At 61.0% G+C, this 22,188-nt stretch overlaps 2 protein-coding genes and 1 pseudogene across 5 annotated transcripts in view; all 3 read left to right on the top strand.

The window, feature by feature from the left end:
- OGDH (oxoglutarate dehydrogenase) overlaps positions 1 to 3,622 on the top strand; it is a 42,697-nt gene extending 39,075 nt beyond the window's left edge. For all 3 annotated transcript variants that reach the window (XM_090286966.1, XM_090286964.1, XM_090286965.1), the window contains exons 20-23: positions 8 to 80; positions 2,882 to 3,045; positions 3,181 to 3,335; positions 3,424 to 3,622. In XM_090286966.1, coding sequence (XP_090143092.1) covers positions 8 to 80; positions 2,882 to 3,045; positions 3,181 to 3,335; positions 3,424 to 3,544 — 513 coding nt within the window. In that variant the 3' untranslated portion in view covers positions 3,545 to 3,622. The remainder of the gene's footprint in view (positions 1 to 7; positions 81 to 2,881; positions 3,046 to 3,180; positions 3,336 to 3,423) is intronic.
- A 1,709-nt stretch (positions 3,623 to 5,331) lies between these two features.
- On the top strand, positions 5,332 to 6,857 carry LOC150001155 (dual specificity protein phosphatase 14-like; annotated as a pseudogene).
- Positions 6,858 to 9,108: 2,251 nt separating this feature from the next.
- On the top strand, positions 9,109 to 20,444 carry ZMIZ2 (zinc finger MIZ-type containing 2). 2 transcript variants are annotated; one of them, XM_090286972.1, is made up of 18 exons: positions 9,109 to 9,282; positions 12,475 to 12,609; positions 13,146 to 13,348; positions 13,532 to 13,724; positions 13,945 to 14,202; positions 14,361 to 14,507; positions 14,855 to 14,932; positions 15,109 to 15,268; positions 15,779 to 15,923; positions 15,998 to 16,208; positions 16,649 to 16,754; positions 16,916 to 17,073; positions 17,613 to 17,680; positions 17,901 to 17,969; positions 18,204 to 18,448; positions 18,856 to 19,025; positions 19,109 to 19,348; positions 19,875 to 20,444. In XM_090286972.1, exons 1-18 carry the CDS (start codon positions 9,109 to 9,111, stop codon positions 19,980 to 19,982), a joined length of 2,868 nt encoding a protein of 955 aa, XP_090143098.1. In that variant the 3' UTR covers positions 19,983 to 20,444. The 2 variants fall into 2 exon arrangements, with proteins under 2 accessions (XP_090143098.1, XP_090143099.1); XM_090286973.1 differs by lacking the exon at positions 9,109 to 9,282 and adding an exon at positions 12,734 to 12,848 and having other exon boundaries at positions 12,501 to 12,609.
- Positions 20,445 to 22,188: the final 1,744 nt, after the last annotated feature.

A 22,188-nucleotide genomic window follows, 5' to 3' on the forward strand; every position in this document is an offset into this window, starting at 1 on the left:
TTTTCAGTTAATCATCTTCACCCCCAAGTCCCTGCTGCGGCACCCTGAGGCTAGGACCAGCTTTGACGAGATGCTTCCAGGTGGGTGTGGGATCGGCATCTCGGGTCTTGGCTGCTACTCTGTGGGGCTTTGGGACTCATACTGTCCCTCTCACTGTGGCTCTCGACACATTTTTGGTCATCGGACAAAGACCACTAAACACAGCAGCCCAGACGTCAGAGCTGCGTGTGCATAGGTCAGAGGCGTGTCTTGCATTTGCCCAGGTCTGTGGCCCTCACCTGACGCATCCATGGGACCCCCTTTGAGGCAGTGGAGTGTGTCTGAGGTCAGAGCCCACCCGCCGCCTAGCTGTGCTCCCGGAGGCTGGTGTGGGCCACCTGCAGGGACAGAGAGGGGGCACTGGCGGGCAGGGCCTGCCAAGCCAGCTCACCAGCTCACAGGTGTGAGGGGATGGCCCCCGACTCAGGGGCGAGAGGAGCCACCTCCTCCCAGTCGTGGGCCCCTTTAGGCTCCAGTCAAGGTGACCCTCGTTTGTTGTTTTCCAGCCTGGCCAGTGTTCACTGTACAGTCCGCGATGTTAAACACGTCCACACCATCGTCTCCAGAACTTTCCATCTTCCACACTGACACTCTGCCCCCATCGGATGCCGTTCCCCTCCCCCACCCCCTGTCCCGGGCTCCCCCAGCTGCTCTGTCTCTCCTCTGACGTCCGGGGCCGCCTGTGAGTGGGACGGGGCGTCCTCTCCTTCTGGGTCAGGTGTCTCTCAGCAGCACCGCGCCCTCGGGTCCAGCCCCGCGGCGGCAGGTGGCAGAGCCTCCTTCCTTTTGGGCTGAGCCACGTCCCATGTGCGGAGGGACCACGTCTTGTTAACCCTTCACCTATGAGTGGACACTTGGCTGCTTCGCCTCTTGGCTGTTGTGAATGTGACCGCCGTGACCACGGTCCACAAACGTCCCTTTAAGACCCTGCTGCTGGGCTGTAGGGAGTCCTGCTTTCTTACTTTTGAGACTGCCACACTTCTGCGTAGTGGTTGCCCCGTTTTATGTGCCCAGCAGGGCACAGGGTCCCAGTTTCTGCCTCCTGGCCAACACGTGCCGCCCTCTGGTTTTCCACGACGGCCCTTCTGGGATGGCGAAGCGGCGTCTCGCTGGTTTTGGTCTGCCTTCCTGCAGTGACGAGTGACGTTGAGCATCTTCTGTGCTTACCGGCTGTTTGCGTGTCTTCCCTGGAAAAACGTCTGTTCCAGTCCTTTCCCGTTTTTCAGTCGCATTTCGTTCTGTGGCTGAGCTTTAGTTCTCTGTGTGCGCCGGATGTCAGTGCCTGTCAGGTAGCTGACCTGCAGCGCTTTTCTCCCGTCCCGGGTGTTGTCTTTGGATGCACAGGATGTTCACGTTTTCATGGAGTCAGGCGTGCGTATTTTGTTATTGTCACCCGTGCTTCTGACGTCACAGCCGAGGAATCGTTGCCAGGCCCAGTGTTGTGATGCTCTTGCCTGCGTTTTCTTGCGAGGGTTTTATAATTTTGGTTCTGTGTTCAAGTCTTCAATCCACTGCCACTTAATTTTGGTAGAAGGTGTGTGGCTCCTGCTTCATTGGCATGTGGACATTCAGCCTTCTCGCACTTGGACAGAAGTCACTGATCACGAATGTAGGCTGTGGGACCCCCTGCGCTTCATAGCAGGTTTTGGAATCAGGACGTGTGAGTCCCCCAGGTTTGTTGTTCTTGCTCAAGATGGTCTAGGCTATTTCGGGTCCTCTGAGAGTCCCTGAATTTTAGGATGAAGTTTCCTATTTCTGAGGAAGTGGGGTTTTGTTGGGGATTGCGCGGACTCCGCAGATAGATCGCTGTGGGCAGCCCTAGCCTCTTAGCAACATGAAGTCTTCAGTCCGTCCATGGTCACAGATGTCGTCCCATTTATGGGCGTCTTTTCACTTATTTCAGAATGTTTTATAGTGTCCAGTGTACAGATCCTTCTCCTTTTGATTGTTTATTCCTAAGTGTGTTTCTTCTTCCTGCTGCTGTTTTAGACGGGATTGTTTTCTCAGCTACACTCCAGGGTGGTTCCTTGTTAGTGGAGAGAAGTGCAGCTGAGTTCTGGGTGCGGGATTTCTGTGCTGCAGCTTTGCTGAACGTGTTATTTTTCTAATGTGGCTTTTGTGGCATCTTTAGGGTTTTCTACATGTGAGGTCATGTCATCTACAAACTGTTTTACTTCTTCCTCTCCAGTTCAGGTGCCTTTTATTTCCCCTTCTTGCCTGGTGGCTCGGACTGGAATGTCCGCTGCTCTGGTGCGTGGAGGTGGAGAGAGTGCGCTCTGTTGTCTTGTTCCTGGTCTTGGAGAAAAAGCTTTCCGTCCTTAACCGTGGAGTGTCGTGTTCTTGTGGGTTTTCCTTATCTGGCCTGTCACATGGGGGTGGTTTTCTTCCAGCCCTGGTGTGTTGTGTATGTTTCACTAAGTGAACCCCTTGTTTGGACACAGCTTCCCAAAATCAGCCTTGTCCCCTGGGCACAGTCCCAGCCACGGGCTTCTGACGTGAGCTGTGGTTGGACAGGAAGTTTAGTGTCTGTGAGCAGGGCCTGAGCAGGTGGTCGTGAGATGTGTTCCCAGACACGCCTGCCCCTGAAGTCCGCGACGGGCTGTTCTGGGGAATGGGCTGCTGTCGTCTGTCGCCTGAGGCTGGCCTTTCCCGTGCACCTGTTACTCAACGTGTGCTCCCCAAGGCTTCCTCGGTCTGGAGAATTCAAGGGCATCAGAGGCTGAGGGGGGTGGGGGCCCGCTAACCCTCAGCCATGGGCTCCAGCGTCAGCGTGGCAAGACCCAGCTGTGTGGCCCCACTTGTCCTGGGCAGCCTCAGCCAAGTCTGGACGACCCTCTCGTAGGAACCCACTTCCAGCGGGTGATCTCTGAAGACGGCCCTGCAGCCCAGAATCCAGAGAACGTCAAGAGACTTCTGTTCTGTACGGGCAAGGTATACTACGACCTCACCCGGGAGCGCAAAGCGCGGGACATGGTGGAGCAGGTGGCCATCACGAGGATCGAGCAGGTGAGAGCAGGGGCTGCTGCCGCTGGTGCTGGAATCCCCGCTCAGGCAGCGGAGCTCCGCAGCTCCCCCCGGGCTGTGTCCTCGTGGCACCGGCTGCCCTGCGCACCCTCTCCTGACGGGGGCCCTTTTCCATAGCTGTCGCCGTTCCCCTTTGACCTGCTGCTGCGGGAGGTGCAGAAGTACCCCAACGCTGAGCTGGCCTGGTGCCAGGAGGAGCACAAGAACCAGGGCTATTACGACTACGTGAAGCCCCGGCTGCGGACCACCATCAGCCGCGCCAAGCCCGTGTGGTAGGCCGCAGCCCACGCGGGCGCCGGGGGGAGAGGGGTCCAGGCCTCTGGAAGGCTTTGCCGTCACCGCTCTGTCCCCTCCCCCCAGGTATGCTGGCCGGGACCCGGCGGCAGCCCCAGCCACCGGCAACAAGAAGACCCACGTGACGGAGCTGCAGCGCCTGCTGGACACGGCCTTTGACCTGGACGCCTTCAAGAACTTCTCATAGACGCTGCCCAGCCGCTGGGCCACTGGCCTCCACGTCCTCTGTCCTCGCTTCTCCACTAAAGGATACATAGTGCCTCCACGCTGCCCGCGCCTCTGCCCGCGCCGCCCGCGCACTCCCTGCTCACTTAGGGTTAGACCTCTGTCACCCCCCCCCAGGCTCCCAGACTTCTGTCCCCTGAGCAGCCTTTGCAGAGACCGAGGGAGCCCCACAGGTGTCCTGGGAGGGTGTTCTGGCCCTGCCCTCAGCTGTACCCCAAGGCCGTCTCGTGGGGCTTCCCACCTAGCAAGCGGTCCTGCACCTGCAGCAGGTGGGCTCCTCTTTCAGGTGGAGCCCCAGATACCTGGCAGGAGCCGTCATCAGAGACCCTGAGAGGCTGGCTGGGGACAGCCTAGGCCTGGCCTGGCACAGAGGGCAGGTCTGCTCTCCGCAGCACCTGCTCCATCTCCCGGGCGTGTGTGGGGCCAGAGGGGGTGGTCAGGAAGCTCCCCTGGGCCCTTGGCACGGCGCAGACTGATCCCCCGCACCCCTCACACAGTGCAAAGCCTGGAGTGCTTGCTCTCCCCTGTGCCAAAGCCGGTCAGGAGGGCAGTGGCCAGGGTGGGGGGCTCCCCTCACCTGTCACAGGGACAGATCTGATTTATTTATTTTGGTTAAAAAAAAAAAAAAGCAAAAACGACTTTGCATTGCATTTGGCTTGACTCATAAACTGTTATCAGTGAGCCTGTCTGGGAGTTGTTCTTTCTGGCCACCGTCTCCCCTGAGGCGGAGGCCTCTGCCCTGCCCCTCACTGAGTGGCCACTGTGCCCTGTCCGTGTCCCCACAGCCCAGGCCCTCACCTTCCTGCCTGGCCTCCCTGTCACCATGCACATCATGTCAGGTGCCCCGTCCTGAGCCTCCCCTGCTCCCGGTCCCCCTCCACTCTACCTGAAAATGTACCCTTGGGTCTACTTGACCCGACATCCTGGTGGGTCCCCCAAGGACCCCTGTCGTTGGTTAGCACCCCCTGCCCAGAAGCCCAAGCAGCTCCCTGGAGGGAAGCAGGTCACCCCGGCAGGCCCGCACCCCTCATGGAGTCCAGTGTGCTCTTGACAGAGATCCCCAGTCTGGAGCCCACAGCAGGCCAGCCATAGACCCCGGGGTGGGGGCAGCTCAGGGCGTGGGGCGCCCTCCAGGAGCAGGGCCTCTGATGGTCACCGTCCTCTAGGCTGCTCCTGCGTCCCTTGTCCTTGGAGCCTCTTCGGAATCTTGGTTTTGTCCTGCAGCTGGCCCGGCAGTCTCCAGCCCTGGCGTGACCGTGCCACGTGTGGGCGGGGCCTCCTGTGCTCCCCCAGGCCCTGCCCTCAGCCCGAGGGAGGGAGGGAGGGAGGGAGGGAAAGCATAGCTCACCTTCCCAGAAGCAGAAGTGTTGCTCAGTTATTTGTAAGAATAGAGTTGTCCTGAGACCAAAAGCTGTGGGAGCCACAGACCCAAAGTCATTGCCACAGGGAGGAAGGGAAGAGGCCCCATGGAAACCGGGGAAAGGAGTGGCAGAAAGCACAGGAACAGAGGAGACTGGGTGTGGCCCTGCGCCTTGCGGCTGGCGCACCAGCTGTGGGCTGCGCCTTGCCGGGGGCTGTGAGCATCGCTGCGGGGCTCGAGGGGAGGCACGTCGCGTGCTGACTGGCTTTCAGCGCCCGCCCCAGCTGTCTTGTGTGCCATGAGGGCAGAGCCTGGGAGGGCGGTCACCAGGCTCTTGCCTAGTCCAAGTGAGAGGGCCCTTCTCGCCGTTTCAGTTCAGCCCATATCCTGGAGGTGCAGGCCGGGGTGCTTAGGCAAGAAGACGAGATAAACACACAGATTGAAGCGGAAGAAGTAAAATCTCTCCATTTGCTGATGACAGATCTTACCCTAAGGGCTCCATGTTAAAACCCATTACAGTTGGTAAATGAGGTCAGTCAGCTTACAGGACACAAGGTCAACACATGAGAACCTACTGTATTTCTATCCCATTGTGATGAACAAATGGAAAATGAACTCAGGGAAGGTTCCTTACACAAGAACATCAAAAGTAACGAAATGCTGAGGAGGGCGCTTGCTTGTGGCTGCCCGCCGACACTGAAGGCCCGGCCACACCAACTTGGTCTGTGCACACGGGATCAGTGCTGTCACTTGGCACCCCATAGTGACCACGCTCCTCCCAACAAGGACATCAGCATTTCGGATTCCTGGTGCAGGAAAACGAGACACTCTAGGCTCCCTTCCAACACGGCAGGCCTGCCTGTCAGCGCCCTCGTGAGCTCCAGAGGTCCTAACATGCTACCACGGCCCCTCGTGGCCCCTCAGATGATTTCTGAGGGGGCCATAGGACACATGGCTCAAATCATCTCCTCTCTGTTCCCGGGCACCCATTCCTAGCTCATGGTATCTATCACCTGTATTGTTGACGCTGCCATCGAGATCCCCAGTCTGAATATGGTCAATAGCCCCTGGCTGACATCAGAGTGCACTTCGACCCCGTGGCCGATGAGATCCACAGCGTGAGCAGGAAGCCCGGGGCCACCTCGGTGTGCTGTGCTGCTGTGAGCCACTTGGCCAGGACCTGCGTTGCTCACCCGATGAAGCTCCGCACTGCGTGCCTGCTGGAGGTGCACGGCCGGGTGAAGGCCCAGGCCTGTCATCAGGCCCCACGTAGGCTTCCCGACGCAGCTGATGGACAACCAGTGCCAGGCTGTGGGAAGTCGACAAACTGGACAGACACCCGAGGTCATAGTTCCCTGGTGGTTATGAGCAGAGGACCCGACACCTGATGCCTTCCTGGGGGATATAGTGCCCCCAAAGCCCACCTCAGCAGCCCCCTGGGCAGGACCAGACTCTGCTGCACACCATCTTCCCCCTACCTCACCTTCCTTTTCAAATGGCTGACTTCTGGTTCCCCCTGAAAGGTTTGTTACACTGGGTTCAAGTTTGCTTTAAGACACAGGGAGCCCTGACCAAGGAACTCAGTTGGTTAGAACATTGTCCTGATGCTCCAAGGACACAACAAATCAGTTTGTGTGTGTGTGTGTGTGTGTGTGTGTGTCCCTCTCCTCTCCTACCTCTCTCAAATCAATAAATTCAAAATGTTTTTAAAGATCTAGGGAGGGAAGGGAGAAACATAAAGGGATAGCATACATTGCTGGTAACATATTTAAAACGAACATTTTGGAATAGTATTTATGAAAATATTTAACTGGCTTTTAACCATTTTTAATAATTTGCATAGTTTAATAAACTAGTTCTGCTCTAAAAAATGCTTAGGAATAAGGTTAGCAAAAAAGTGTGAGACTTAAGTACTAATAGCTACAAACTATTGTTGAAAAAAAATTAAAGACCACCTAAATAAATGGAAAGATATCCCACGTTCATGGATCAGAAGACTTCATATCATTAAGATAGCATCACTCTCCAAATCAATCTACAAATTCAACATAATCCTCGTCAAAATCCTTGATTTAAAAAAATATATATTTTACTTATTTATTTTTAGAGAGGGGGAAGGGAGGGAAAGAAACATTGGTGTATGCGATTACCTCGCGCATGCCCCCAACTAGGGGACCTGGCCTGCAACCCAGGCATGTGCCCTGACTGGGAATAGAACTGGTGACCTTATAGTTCACAGCCTTGGTGTCCAATCCACTGAGCCACACCAGTCAGGGCAAAATCCTTGATTTTTTTGTAGAAATTGACAGGCTGATCCTAAAATTTATTTGGAAATTCAAGGGACCCAGTCTACCCAAAACAATCTTGAAAAGGAGAGCAAAGTACTCTGGCTGGTGTAGCTCAGTGGATTGAGCGCCAACCTGTGAATCAAGAGGTCGCTGGTTCGATTCCCAGTCAGGGCATAGGCCTGGGTTGTGGGCCAGGTCCCCGGTTGGGGGCATACGAGAAGCAACCCATCGATGTATCTCTCAGACATCGATGTTTCTCTCACTCTTTCTCCCTCCCTTCCTCCCTCTCTAAAAATAAACAAAAATAAAATCTTTGGGGAAAAAAAAGGAGAACAAAGTAAGAGGACTCACTTCCCAATTCCAAAACTTACTACAAAGTTACAGTAATCAACTCAGTGAGGTGCAGTTGGCAGGAACTTATATTTCCTCAGTGCCTGGCACAAGGTGTTTCTTCTGTGAACTAATGATTCTCTCGAAAGAAATAGAGCACAGGGCTCACACAGCCTGGAGGGAAGAAATTTCAGCAATGTTACAGACTGACTGTGGGGCGTTCGTCAACCAATGAGGGGATAAAACGTGGTGCATACACGATGGAATATTATTCAGCCTTAAAAAGGAAGGAAGTCTAACACATGCAACAAGGTGGATGAACCTTCAGGACGTAAGCTAGTCACAAAGACAAATATTGAATGATTCCACTTACACGAGGTCCCTGAGAAAGTAGCCGGAGGACCCAGGGGCTGGAGGAAAGGAGGAGAGTGAGTGTTGGGTAGGACAGAAGTCAGCTCTGCAGGATAACTCGGTGGATGGACGAGCGGCAACGGCGGCACAACAACGTGCATGTGCTCAACGTCACCGCGCTGTGAGCTTGAAACGGTTAAGATGGTAGAGTCTATGTAATGCGTACTTTAGCACAAAAATGCTGTGGGTAATCACCACAATGTGGTCTCCCTAAAGGAGGGTAGGAAAAGTGGAGAATAACTTAGAGTGATAATAGCATTTGAAAGCTGCAAACATCAAAGAGGCTGTTCCACTGGCTAGAACTCAAAAACGTCCCAACAGGGGCGGCTCTTGAAAGCGGGAAGGGCAGCGAACAGAGAGACTGGTTTGGTTCAGTGGTTTTCCCTGCAAGATCCCCAGCCCCTCCAGAAGAGGCCCGCAGACACCAGCTCACCTCCGCTGGCCCCGCCCCCTGCTACAGGCCCCGCCCCTGCTACAGGCCACGCCCCATGCACCTGGCCACGCCCCTCTACAGCCCCCGCGGCCCTGGAAGATCCCGCCTCCTTCGCCTTGGGCCCTCCTCCCGCCCCCACGGCCCTGACAGGCCCTGCCCCTCCTCACTCCTCCGCCCTGGCCCCTCCTCCCGCCCCCACCGCCCTGACAGGCCCCATCCCATCTCCTACACCCTGACCCCGCCCTCGCCTCCTCCGTCCTGGCCCCGCCCCACCCCTCCTCCTGCCCCAGCCGCCCTAACAGATACCCCTCCTCTTCCGCCCTGGCCCCACCCCACCTAGTATTTCCTCCCGCCCCCGCCTCTCGTCAGGCCACGCCCCTTCCCACTTCTCCGCCCTGGCCCCTCCCCATGGCCCCGCCCACGCCCCCACGGCCCTGACAGACCCCGCCCCTTCTCACTCTTACACCCTGACCCCGTCCCCGCCTCCTCTGTCCTGGCCCCGCCCCGCCCGGGCAGAGAGCAAGCAGGGAGTGTGTGGCTCCGCGGACGCTGCGTTTGGAGAGGTGTGGAGCGGGCGGGGTCGCAGGTCGCCCCCGTTCGGCCCACGGTCCGCGCTCCACCCGCCGTTTGGCCCGCGGCCGCCCCGCCGGAGCGTCGGCTCTGGGCTCCACTGCTCTGGCCTGGGGGCGGGGCCGCGCGGCGTCATGCATATGCATGAGCGGCGCAGCAGCTCCATTGTGCCCTGGGAGCGGCGGCGGCGCGATGGCGCGGGCGGCGGCGGCCCTCGGGTGGCGGGCGGCGCGCAGGGCGGTCTGAGCGCATGGAGCGGCGCGGGCCGGGGGCCGCGGCGGCGAGGGGCCGGGCCTGGCCGCACGGAGGTGAGCGGGCCGCGGGCAGGTGCGTGCGGCGGGGCGGCAGGTGCGGCAGGTACGGGGCGGCAGGTGCGGCGCCGAGGCTGGGTCCGGAGCCGGCCTGCCGTGCGTGCGTCGTGGTCCCGGGCGGCCGCCGGCCGGGGCGCGCGGGCGACCCCCTCACCTGCGCCTTTGTTGCCGCTGCCGGAAGCCAGCTCAGCCCCCGAGGGGTGTGCGGGAGGCCGCCCGGCCTCGCCGACCCGTCCCCGCGGCCGCCGCTCAGCGCTGTGGCTGGCGGGCTCACCTCGGGCGGTGAGCGCCCGCGGGCGCGGGGACGTGGCCCGGCGACGCGGACCTTTCAGCGCCGCGCCGCCGATCCGTGGGATCACCCCTTTCCACGCGGAACGCGCGGACGCTCAGGCGGGAGGGTGCCCTGCCCTAGCCCCTGTGACCCGCCCCGCCCTGCCCTGCGCCCCCGTCCTGCTCCCCTTTCCACTCCTGAGCAGCTGCCCCTCCGACCTGCTCCCCACCATCCTGCCCCCACACCGGCCGCCCCATGCCCTGTCCTGCTGGTTGCAGGACGTGCACGGTGGTGTCTGTAAGTGACTTGTTATCTCAGAAGATTTCGCAGGGATGTGCACAGAACGCGAACTCGATACCGAAGGTGGGGTGGGTCGGACGAGGTGAACGCGGACTCGGCCGCCAAATGCTGGTGGGGCAGAACCAGGGGGCCTTCCTGGAAGAAGCTTGAGAACGGAAACCGGACCCTTGAGGGAATCTCAGGCTCAGCCAGTGGGTACTGGCCCGTGGACTTGTCCCACCCAGGGATGGTTACAGGCGGGAATGGGAACTGGGGAAGCGGCCCGGGGCACGCAGGCCCCTCACAGAGTGTCCACTCGCACCTGTGTCCAGGACAGGAGCCAGGGCTGATGACATAAAGGTGGTCACATGTCCCTTCCACCCAAAGTCCCTATTATAGATAAACTGAGTCTCAAAGAAGGAAAACCCTTCAGCAGTCTCAGAAATGTCCCACAGCCCGGCCATTCGTGAATCCTCATTCCTGGGCATTCTGGGTGAACCCCAGCAGTGTTGTGGCCTGGCAGGTAGGGAGGGCAGGGCTTCCAGTCACCTGGGCCTGGGAGGACACCTTGGCGTCATCCTGCTCCACTGGGTCTCAGAGCCTGTTTGATGCCAGTGTCCCTCTGGAGTATCCTGGAGCCACAGCTCCCTGCTGCTGCTGGAGGCAGTGCGTCCCTTCTCCCGTGACCGGGACAGGGCTGCCCTGTTGGGGCCAGGTCCTGCTCCTCCTGGTGACCAGGCAGGGGAGATGGCGTGGAGGGTGGTAGAGGACTGTGCCTTCAGTTGACACAGGGAGGCTGGGGTGTCAGCCTCTGTGAGGCTCCGGGGAAGAGGGGTCTGGGTAGTGAGTTGTCATTTTTCTGAGAGAAGATGTGATCTGATTTCCAGAAAGCTGTGTGCCGCCCAGACTGACCTCACGCCAGGGAGGTTCTGCCAGGGGTCCTGGCTTCCAGCTGGAATGGGTATCTGCGCAGGCACCGGCCCTGCACACCCCTGGCTCCTTCCCAGCTCGGCTCCAGGCCAGGAGGAAGGAGGAGGGTCTGCAGTCACAGCCTCTCCTTGTGAGGAGCAGAGGGGCAGGGGTACCTGCAGAGGACTCTGGAAACTGGGGTCTTTTCTCAGAGAGGAGAGCAGTCTTGCTCAGGAGCTGGGCAGGCAGGAAGTCACCACCCCCGCGGAGTCAGTGCTGGGGGAACTGGAAATGTCTGTGGTCTCCACAGCGGAGAAGCCTGGGGGGTGGAATTCCCCAGCCCCACGTGGTGTGGGAGCTGCACCTGCCTGTGCGCGCCTCCAGCCCTCCCCGCAGTTCTGGTGTGGGCTGCTCTGCGTGGGACACGGGAAACTGCCCTGGGAGCCAGCCGCCTCCTGCCCTTCCCAACCCCATGCTCCAGGGACAGCAAAGTGGGCTGGCCCGGGCCAGGAGGGGTGGCCAGGGAGCCTCTTTGTGGAGAGGGGGGTGCTGCTGGTAGTGGGTTTTTAACTAAGTTTTTATTGTGTGAGAATTCTAGATTCACATGCAGTCCTAGGCAATAACACAGCTGGTGTATCCTTTACCTGGCTGCCCCGGTGGTAACATCTTGTACGTGGATACAGTCGAGAGATAGTTATTTCCAACCCTGCCTCCCTGCGGCCCCTCCTCCCCATGTTTAACCCCTGGCAACCACACGTCTGTTCTCCATTTCTATCATTTTGTCATTTCAGGAGGGTTATGTAAAGGGAATTGTACAGTATGTAACCTTTGGGGACTGGCTTTTTCCACGCAGCAGAATCTCCTGGGATTCCCACAGGCTGTGCCTGGCTCAGCTCACCTTTTCATGCCTCGGGCAGGGGAAGCTCAGCCCTTGGTTAATCTTCACCCCTGGAGGACATCTGGGCCTCCACTCTTTGGCGATTAGGGGTCAAGCTGCTGTAAACACTCTCGTACAGATTTTCATGTGAACATCCGTTTCTGTATCTCTGAGGTACCCGCTCAGGAGAGAGTTGCTGGGTCAGACGGTAGCTGCAGGCGCCGTTTTTTAAGCAGCTGCCTGATTTTTCCAGGGGGGCTGGGTCCCGCGCGCCCACCAGCAGTGTGGAGCGATCCCATGTCACTGTTTTCCCTCGGTTCATCCTGGGAGGAGTGCGGGGATGCCCAACCCTGGTTTTAATGTACGTTTCTCAGTGGCCAGTGATGCTGCGCGTCATGTCCTGTGCTCACCTGCCACCTGCGCATCCTCCTCGGTGACATGTCTCTGCCTTTTGCCTTTTTCTAATTGGACTTGTTTTTAGTGTGTGTCCCAGATATCAGTCTTGCTGCATGTGTGCTTTGCAGGTGTTTCTCCCAGCCCGTGGCTTGTTTTCCTCAGAGAGAAATCTCAGTTTTTCCTCCCATGGACCGTGGTTTTGGAGTCATAGCTGAGGACACTTTCCTAGCACTTGACCCTCCTGAGCTCTTGACCCCCAGTCTAGCCTGCCCTGTCCCATATCAGTGGGAAGAGAGGGGGGTGAGGTCAGGGCCTGGGGGAGCTGCCTCTGCTTTGCTCCCTGTACTCTGACCCCTGACCCCAAACCCTGTATCCTGACCCTTGAATCCCGAACCCCACTTCCAGGGTTCCCCAGCTGCTGCATCTCTGCTGATGTCCTTCCCTCCTGTCCCAGCAGCTGGAGCAGCTGAGTCCCACGCCAGCACCAGTGAGAGCTGCTTCCTGCCACTCACAGGCCTGCCCCTTAGGCTGCTCCCACGCCAATGAACCCCATGAACCCCATGAAACCTGCCCTGCCCTCTGCGCCACCCAGGTGAGTGGGCTCCTGCTCCCCTCCCCGGCCCCTGGGATGTGGGTGCGGTGGCCGGGTGCGCCCCTCTGCTCCCAGCCTTCAGTTCTCCCCAGACCCAGGCCCCCTGCCGCCCCTGTCCTTGCAGTGATGGTCCTTTCGCTTATGAGGCGGGTCCTTGGCAACAGAGCGCCACTCAGCCCGCGGGGCCCCTGTCGGTGGTCACGACCGTGTGGGGGGTCGGCGACGCAGCGCGGGGCCAGGTGAGCCGCCTCGGACAGGGGCGGGGCTTCCTGCTCCTCGGGCCCTGGAGACCAGCGCCCCCGTCCCCTGGGCTCTGGAGACCAGCGGCCCCCCACCCCCGACCCTGGAAACCAGCGGCCCCCCTCCCTGGGCCCTGGAGACTAGCGCCCCCGCACGCCTGGCCTCTCGGGACCCGCCGTGAGCTGCCCCTTCCGCTCCCCGCCTCACCTGCCTGGTGGCTCCTTTCCACGCTTCAGAGCTACTGCGTGAACCAAGTTGTGTGGGGGTTCCCTTTGGTGATGCTCGCTTCCTCGCAGGTTTTGGGGAGCCCCATGGGCCCTGCAGGGAGTCCCCCCGGCAGCTCCATGATGCCTGGCATGGCAGGCGGTGGCTCAGCCCTGAGCCCCCCACAGTGCCTGGGACAGCAAGCATTCAGTGAGGGCGGCGCCAACAAGGGCTACGTGCAGCAGGGAGTGTATGGCCGCGGGGGCTACCCTGGGGGCCCCGGCTTCACCTCTGGGTAAGCGGGAACCTCCCCGGCAAGTGTGCTGGGGCGGCAGCAGTGATTTGCTGGGCTTCCTCCGCTGGCTCCCCCAGCTCACGAGGGAATGGCTGGGAAAGAGTGGGCGTAGGTGCTGTGCGCCCCACCCCTGGGCCACAGGTGGGGAAGCCCTTCTAGCCAAGCCATCTGTGTGTCTTACAGGTATGCAGGTGGCCCTGGGGGGCCTGGCTGTCTGGGCCTCCCCTCCCATGCCACACGACCCTCCACAGACTTCACTCAAGCAGCGGCGGCTGCTGCTGTGGCTGCTGCTGCCGCCACTGCTACAGCCACAGCCACGGCCACTGTGGCTGCCCTCCAGGAGAAGCAGAGCCAGGAGCTGAGCCAGTACGGAGCGGTGAGGCCGCAGCCCCGCCCGGGCGGGCCTGGGTGCTGCTGGGAGGCGGGGACAGTCAGGCAGCCTGGCGTGGCTCAGGGGCTGCGGGGCACACACATGGCGTGGGGTGGTGAGGGCAGGCCCTGGGAGGAGGTGGGCGGGCAGGAGCGAGGCGCTGAGGGCAGAGGGCCGGGGTACCCGCAGTGGTGGCTGGGTCTGATGGTCCCCCTTCTCTTCCCAGATGGGGGCCGGACAGTCTTTTAACAGCCAGTTCCTGCAGCATGGAGGTCCCCGGGGGCCCAGCGTCCCCAACAGCATAAACCCTGCCAGCATGGGGTCGCTGATGGGCCCCTCCGGGCCCGTGGGCATGAACGCTGCCCGGGCAGGGGGCATGGCACCCTTGTACACAGGGCAGCGCCTGCCCCAGCATGGGTACCCGGGGCCTCTCCAGGCCCAGCCACTGGCCCGACAGGGGGTCAAGAGAGCCTACTCCAGCGAGGTGAGTGTCCGGGCGCCTCACCCCAAGCATCACTCAGAGCCGTGGTGAGACCGGACATCCGTCCATGAGAACTGGCCATGGTCACCGCTGTCCCTCCTTGGGACCTGGATCCCCTGACACCTGTTCTTCCCCCGGCGCTTGCCTCTTTCCTCCTTCAGGTGTATCCAGGGCAGCAGTACCTGCCGGGAGGCCAGTACTCACCCAGCACCAGCCAGTACACACCTGGGCAGCCCCCTGCCCCCTCTTCCTACCCTGGTCACAGGCTGCAGCTGTCCACCTCTGGGCCCCCGGGACTGCACTGCAAGGTAGAGCCGGCTCCGGGGCCTGCAGCAGCCGCCACCAGCACTGGGGCACGGACAGGCTTGTGGAGCCTAGGCTGGCTGGGGAGGGGGGCGGCTCTGAAAGGGCCCTCAGAGTGCGTCCTCGCTGGGCGCCCACGTAAACCTCTCCGACACGGGGTCCCCTGTTTCTGTAGTGGCAGTTTTAAAATTATGACATCAGTATGTGCTCCCTGTAGGTGATTCAAAAATACAAATGCGTATAAAGAAGAAAATAAAGGGCAAGGCCTGTCTGAGTGTGGTGGGCTCCCTGCCTTCAGCCCTGTCCTGGGTCTTGTGTGGGGCCCCAGGTGCACGTGGTCTTCTCTCCTCAGCCTGCAGAGCAGTTCAACGGGCAGGGCACCGGCTTCAGCGGCGGGAGCATTGCCTACAGCCAGCCTGGCCTGAGTGGGGTACGGGCGCCAGCAGATGGGGGGACCCTCCCTGGGTGGGTGGGTGGAGAGGGGGCTCCCAGGCACCAGGAAGTGTGGGCACCCAGCCAGGCACCCCTCGGTGGCCCTGACTGCTCCCAGCGGGTGCTCCGAAACATGCTGCAGCCCCACTGTTCTGCCTTGACTCCACTCCACAGCCCACCCGTGCCATCCCTGGCTACCCCAGCTCCCCACTGCCAGGGAGCCCCACGCCGCCCGTGACCCCCGGCAGCAGCGTCCCCTACAGTCAGGACATCAAGGCTCCCTTCCTGCCTGACCTCAAGCCCAGCGTGAGCTCATTCCACCTGTCACCCCCTGGTGAGTGTCTCCTGGTCCTGGGACAGGTGGGTGGGTAGGGGCCCAGGACTGACCCCTGCAGGGAGTGGGGGACCGGGCCTCTGCGGATGAGCTGTATGGGCAGGGCTTCTGTGGGAAAGCGCCAGTGCACACAAAACCAGGGGACCCCTGAAGCCCACTCCTGGTTCAGAACCCCTGTAGTTGGAGTCCTAAAACGTAATTAGAGCACTAGGGTGATTGATGGAAGGTAGCAAGTGGACCCCCCCTCAGTCCCCACCCTGCTGAAAACACCAGGAGCACCTTCTTTCTGGGTTGGGGCATGTTCTTGGGTTTATTTTAGGGGACAGTAGGCGGGGTGACTGAGGCAGGATGGAACCATGGTACGATCCCATTACCATTGGAGGTGACAGTGGAGCCCAGAGTTTTAGGAGAGATGCCACCCAGGCCGCAGCCTGGTGATGGGGAGGGAAGAGCTGCAGTCCCCTCGCCACCGCCCCTGCCGTGGGGCCTGACACACGGGCCTGCTCCTAGGTGGGGGCCCCTGTGAGGAGCTGCGGCTGACCTTCCCCGTGCGGGACGGGGTGGTCCTGGAGCCCTTCCGCCTGCAGCACAACCTGGCTGTGAGCAACCACGCCTTCCAGCTCCGCGACTCGGTCTACAAGACCCTGATGCTGAGGTGAGCGGCCCCGGCCCCCGGCCCCCGCGGCCCCTTGCCCTCCCACCTGGCTCTCAGCATCTGCCCCCCCACAGGCCTGACCTGGAGCTGCAGTTCAAGTGCTACCACCACGAGGACCGGCAGATGAACACCAACTGGCCGGCCTCCGTGCAGGTCAGCGTCAACGCCACCCCGCTCACCATCGAGCGCGGGGACAACAAGACCTCCCACAAGCCCCTGTACCTGAAGCACGTGTGCCAGCCGGGCCGCAACACCATCCAGATCACTGTCACGGCCTGCTGCTGCGTGAGTGCCCCGGGCAACAGGCCTTTGTCCTGCCACTGGCTGCCTGTTCATCTATCCTCCAACCTTTTAAGAGGAAGATCCAGTTAAACCTGCCCTCATGGCTTCCAGTTAGGTCCCAGCGTGAGGTGGGCACTCACACCACCATGTAGGAACCTCACGGGACCCGAGTCCTTGTTGCGGGTCACCCGACTCCAGCCAGCACTGGGGCCCCGGCAGCTGCGCTCAGATGGGCAGCCCGGGGGGTGGGGGGAGCGCTGCAGACAGGCAGGCTCCAGAGGCCCCCGAGGGATTATGCTGAGGGTGGGTGGGGCGTGGAGCGGATCCCAGGTGGCCAAAGCCAGCCCTGTAGCGCCCGGGCTCTGGGGGAGGCAGCGCACCAGCCCGAGCACCGTGCCAGGAGGTACGCGGCCCACGTCCCCTCACCTGCACCTACCTTGCAGTCCCACCTGTTCGTGCTGCAGCTGGTGCACCGGCCCGCTGTCCGCTCGGTGCTGCAGGGCCTCCTCAAGAAGCGGCTGCTGCCCGCTGAGCACTGCATCACCAAGAGTGAGTGGAGTGGCCTGCCCGCCCTGCCCCGCGGCCCCACCCTGTCAGAGAGGCTGTCTCCCCTGGGCAGGGACCCCGCAGGGGCAGCGCTCAGCTCCAGATGGGCCCATGTCGCTTGCCATCTGCGGCCCTTCCCTCAGTCCTCTCCCTGTCCCCGCCAGTAAAACGGAACTTCAGCAGCGGCACCATCCCTGGCACCCCGGGGCCCAACGGAGAGGACGGGGTGGAGCAGACGGCCATCAAGGTGTCCCTCAAGTGCCCCATCACCTTCCGCAGGATCCAGCTCCCTGCCCGAGGCCACGACTGTCGCCATATACAGGTGGGTCGTTGCTGCAGGTTTTTCTAGTACATTCATTGTCTAATTATCTTTAGATGAGATTCAGCACCTGGGCCTGCAGGTGACAGGACAGGTCACCCAGCCAGCAGGCAGTTGGCCAGATTCCCCTGTCCCCATCAGGCTGGGCTTCTATTTGTTCTAAGCATGGTGACCTTACTGCGTTTGGGGGCTGCAGTGTTGACAGTATCGAGGATGCAGGGTGCAGCCCCCTGCTGCGACCCCAGGAGCGCCACACGGGCTCCCTGCGCCTGCCGCCTGTGACCACGAGTGCTTGCATGGCCCCGTACCCTGTTCTTTAGACACCACGTCTGGAGCACAGCGGTCCAACGCTGGCTTTGGCCCCATGGCCATCTATTCCCAGGGAGGGCTGCGTGGCTGTCCCTAATCTTGGCCCATTAGAATAATGGTGTAGCGACAACCTGGTGCACATAGCTTCTCACATGTGTAAGGAAACAAACCCCGTGTTCCTGAGAGTCCGGGCTGGGCCCTGGCCCAGTGCGAGCAACGGTCTCTCTCCACAGTGCTTCGACCTGGAGTCCTACCTGCAGCTCAACTGCGAGCGGGGGACCTGGAGGTGCCCCGTCTGCAAGTAAGTGTCCCAGAAATGGTCCTCATGTGGACACCAGGGGCCAGGGCAGTTCTTCAGAGGCTCTCAGTGAATACCCCAGCCAGGTGTGGGCGTCACACCACAGACATAGCCGCTGCAGCTCAGGCCTGAGACCTCGCACAGGGCCGCCTCACACTGGGCGGCCTCTGCCCCGGGGGGACCAGGCCAGGCCTCTGAGCTGCGTCCCACTTGTTCTTTGCAGCAAGACAGCCCTGCTGGAGGGCCTGGAGGTGGACCAGTACATGCTGGGCATCCTCACCTACATCCAGAAGTGAGTCTTCCTGCAGCTCCCTCGGCCTCTGTGGTCAGCAGAGGGCAGCCCCAGGCTGGGCAGGGTCGCACGCTTGCTGATCTGCCGAGGAGTACGCTCGGTTCCAGGCTCACAGAATCTGCCTACAACCCGGCCGGCATCCCACAGGGCACAGGGGATGTGCATTTGAGTGGAAGGGCTGCCTAGGAACTGCCCCGGGGCAGGACAGGTTGTGACTGGCCCGTGTCCCGCCAGCTCTGACTGTGAGGAGATCACCATCGAGCCCACATGCAGCTGGAAGCCGGTGCCTGTGAAGCCTGATGTGCATGTCAAGGAGGAGCCAGACGGGCCGGTGCTGAAACGCTGCCGCACCGTGAGCCCTGCACACGCGCTCCTGCCCAGCGTGATGGAGATGATAGCTGCCCTGGGCCCAGGGGCTGCCCCCTTCAGCCCCCAGCAGCCCCCCTCGGTCCCAGCCCCCAGTGACTACCCTACCCAGGGTGAGTACAGTGCCTGGCCTGCAAACACAGACAGCCCTGGGCAAATGACCGTCCTCTCCGGACCGGTCAGATACCAGGGCAGGTGGGGGTGGGGGGCTGGTTGCAGACACAGCAGTGCAGATATTGCCTCTGCTGAGCCAGTGGGGACGGGCAGCAGGGCCTCCAGCTGAACCCCACCCTCCCAGAGGTTTCAAACAAGGGGCCATCTGCCGGCACATATCCATGGACTGGCCCCATGTGACCCCATGTGGTAAGGTAGGTCCCATTCCTGTCGCCTCCTGGCCTGGGAGTGATGTCCTGAGGCCATTTGCCCTGGCAGGGACTTCCCTAAAATCACGTAACCTGGGAGTGGACACTGGGGCCCTGCCCTCCAAGGCCCCTCCCAGGACCTGGCTCTTCTCTCTCAGGCTCCAGCTTCCTGGGACCCGGGACCTTCCCCGACTCCTTCCCACCCACCACACCCAGCACCCCGATTCTTCCTGAGTTCACCCCGGGGCCGCCCCCCATCTCCTACCAGCCTGACATTCCCAGCAGCCTCCTGATGCCAGAGAAGTCTACTCCCAGCCTCCCGGGCCAGGTCAGTACCAGGCCATGGGGCTGAGGGACCACCCCCCAAGGGATCCCTGGGCCCTTTTACCAGGTCCTTCCCTCCTTCCTCAGATGGCGCCTGCAGGTCACCTGGACCCGGCCCACACCCCTGGGCCGCCTGGACTGCACACCCCCAACCTTGGAGGCCCCCCTGGGCCCCAGCTGCACCACCCTAACCCTTCCCCGGGGGCCCGGCAGCCCCTGGGCCCAATGAACTCGGGTCCCATCAGCGAGCTGGCCTTCCATGCTGCCACAGGCGTGATGGGGCCCCCCATATCTGGGGCAGGGGAGGCCCCAGAACCGGCCCTGGACGTGAGTACCGAGCCTGCTGCTGGGAGCGCGTGGGAGCCTGGCTGGGAGCTGACTTCCCGTTGTCCTGGTGCACACGCTCACACCTCGGCGCCTTCTGAGCAGAGGCAGAGCTCTGGGGCCTGGGCACTGCGGCGGCACGTCAGAGGCCCCAGGAAGGCTGGGCTCGCAGCTGACAGCACCAGCCTTGGGGTCTGAGGTTCAGCGCGAACACCACTAGAGCCGCTCCAAGCGGGAAGTCCTGGGGACTGGGGTCCTAGCTCTCGCATGGCCCTGTTCACGGTGGGGTCCCCGCGCAGGCCCGTGTGCCCGCAGCAGCTCAGCCCTCTGAGGCAGCCCTGCGTGTTCCGTGTTGGCCGTGGGCAGCGTGTCAGGGATTCCTGGTCCCAGAGCTGCCTTCTGCAGGGAGAGCCAGGCCGCAGGGCCCGTGCAGGGCAGGGGGTGCTCCACGGCCTCATCCACCCCCCGGCTGGGCACAGGGACAGGGCTGCCAGGAGGTGGGTCTGAGGCCAGTTTGCTTTGTCCTCAGCTGCTCCCAGAACTGACCAATCCCGATGAGCTGCTGTCCTACCTGGGCCCTCCCGACCTGCCCGCCAACAGCAACGACGACCTGCTCTCTCTGTTCGAGAACAACTGAGCCTGTGGGCGCGCCTGCGGGTGGGCCCAGCCACAGTCGTCACCGCGCGCCCTGCCCGCCCCCCTCCCCAAGATTCACCTGGAGCCACTGGTCCCTGAAGCTGTAGGCAGCCGCCCCCGAGCTGGGAGGGGACCTGCGCGCTAGCCCTGGCCCCGCCGGCTGCTGCAGGAGGTTTCGGGGGATCAGCCCCCCTCCACGCCCCGCCTCCTCTGGGCCACTTCCCACACACAGCGCACCCTCGGCCCCGCCCGCCCCCAGCGGTGACCCAGGCGGTTCCCGAGCGGGGCGTGGCCCGGCCTTCCCCTCCTGCCCCAGGGGAGCCCCATCCATCTCCAGTGGACATCATTGCCCCTCCAGCCCCATACCGTGACCGTGCAGCCCCGCCGCGTTTTTAAAGCCACCTCCCGTGTCCAGGCGCCGGATGGGGGCGCCCGCCCGTCTCCATTAAAGGACTCCCACGTGGCCCGGGTTCTCCTTGCGCGCCGCCCCCGCCCGTGCTGTTTCCTCATCCCTGGAATTTTCCAAGTTGGCAGCAGCCTGAGAGTTGTCCTGCTGTTTTGTGAAGTGTCGCCCAGGCCGGGAGACACCTCTGCCACCTTGTCCCCTCGCCTGGGCATGCTGGCGGGGAGCCTGGGGTGGGGCCCCGGCCCTTTTGTGAGCGGTGGGGAGAGGGCAGGTTTCACATGCTGGCGGGGGAGGGGGAGAGGTGTTGCCAGTCCTTGCCTGTTGACATTTTGGGACCCCCAATGTAAACCTGTTTGTCCTGCAGCAGCTTGTGTTTCCAGCTTGTCTGGCCACAGGCGACCTCCAGCATGGCAGGGGACCCCTGAGGTCCAGGCTGGGGGCCAGAAGGCCAGCCTGGGAATGAGCACGGCCCCCAGGGGGACAGGGCCCAGCACAGCACTTTCTGAGGGTCTGGTGGGCAGAACGGGTGCCGGCCCACATGTGGTCTCCCAGCACCAGTGCACCCCCAGCCAACCGCATTGTGGGTGCTCCTTGCGGGGTGTGGAGAGAACAGGACGTGACCCCGAGGCTGTAAGCCACTCGAAGTCCTCAGGCAGAAAGAAAGGACTGAGCAGTGACCGCCATGGCGTGGGGCAGTGGGGTGGGAACCACAGCACCAACATCACTGTGGACTCAGCATGGGACAGACGACCAGGGAGAGGGCTTCTGCAGTAGAAGTCTTGTCAAAAGCTCAGGGCCAGCTGCTGAGCCTGTGGGGTTCCTGCATCTGCTGCCCCACAGTAGTGGGGCTGGCTGCTGTGGAAGAGCAAAGGTCTGATCCCTAGCACAGCGGTGGCTTTGTGGGTTTTCACCTCAGTGTGCATATGGGCCATATTCTTATGTGTGCACTAAATATCATGCAATTAAAAAACAAAAGCCAGCCCCCTGGCCAGATAAGTCAGTTGATTAGGACATGGTCCTAATACACCAAAATTGCAGGTTTGATCCCTGGTCAGGGTACACACAGGAATCAACTAATGAATGCATCAATAAATGGAACGACAAATTGACGTTTCTCTAAAATCAAACTTTTTAAAGACTTTATTTTAATTTTTGTAGAGAAAGGGAGAAAGAAAAACATCGATGTGTGGTTGCCTCTCACAGGCCCCCAACTGGGGACCTGATGTGCAACCCAGGCCTGTGCCCTGACCAGGAATTGAACCTGCAACCTTCCATTCTCAGGCTGGCACTCAATCCCCCGAGCCACACCAGCCAGGGTAGTTGTGAAACAACGGAATGAACAAACTTTTAGATAAGACTGAGGAGGCACAGATGACTAAATTAGAAATGAAAGCAGGGAATTAGTACTGTCCTGACAGAAGGAAGGGTGATAACGCTGGGAATAATTGTGTGCCAATAAATCAGACAACCTAGCTGAACAAATTCCTAGAAACATGCAAAACACCCAAACTGGCCCAAGGAGAAACAGCAACTGAACACTCCAGGGAGTGAGGAGATTGGGTCAGCGACCAACTCCGCCCCCAAAAAGCCTGGGACTGGACCACTGAAGTCAACAAAGCTTCGAGCACTTCCAAACACGGAGACTGCAGTGTGGGGGGGGGGGGGGGTGGAGGCATCCTGACTCCCAGGCAGCCCCTGGCCCCACGCCTGCCCTCTCCCTGCAGGAGGTGCTCCCATCTCCATCCCTTGGCTCTCTCCCCACTGTAGCACCCTTAGATGACCCCTGAAACAGCCCTTCCTG

The sequence above is a fragment of the Furipterus horrens genome, unplaced genomic scaffold, assembly GCF_987537825.1.
Source record: "Furipterus horrens unplaced genomic scaffold, mFurHor1.1.pri manual_scaffold_9, whole genome shotgun sequence".
NCBI lineage: Eukaryota > Metazoa > Chordata > Mammalia > Chiroptera > Furipteridae > Furipterus > Furipterus horrens.

What these genes read in the sequence shown, in the direction of transcription:
- ZMIZ2 (XM_090286972.1), top strand. Translation starts at nt 9,109, where the DNA reads ATGCATATGCATGAGCGGCGCAGCAGCTCCATTGTGCCCTGGGAGCGG. An exon ending in CTGCCCTCTGCGCCACCCAG is followed by an intron (nt 12,610 to 13,145) that starts GTGAGTGGGCTC and finishes GCTTCCTCGCAG; the next exon opens with GTTTTGGGGAGCCCCATGGG. An exon ending in CCCCAGAACCGGCCCTGGAC is followed by an intron (nt 19,349 to 19,874) that starts GTGAGTACCGAG and finishes CTTTGTCCTCAG; the next exon opens with CTGCTCCCAGAACTGACCAA.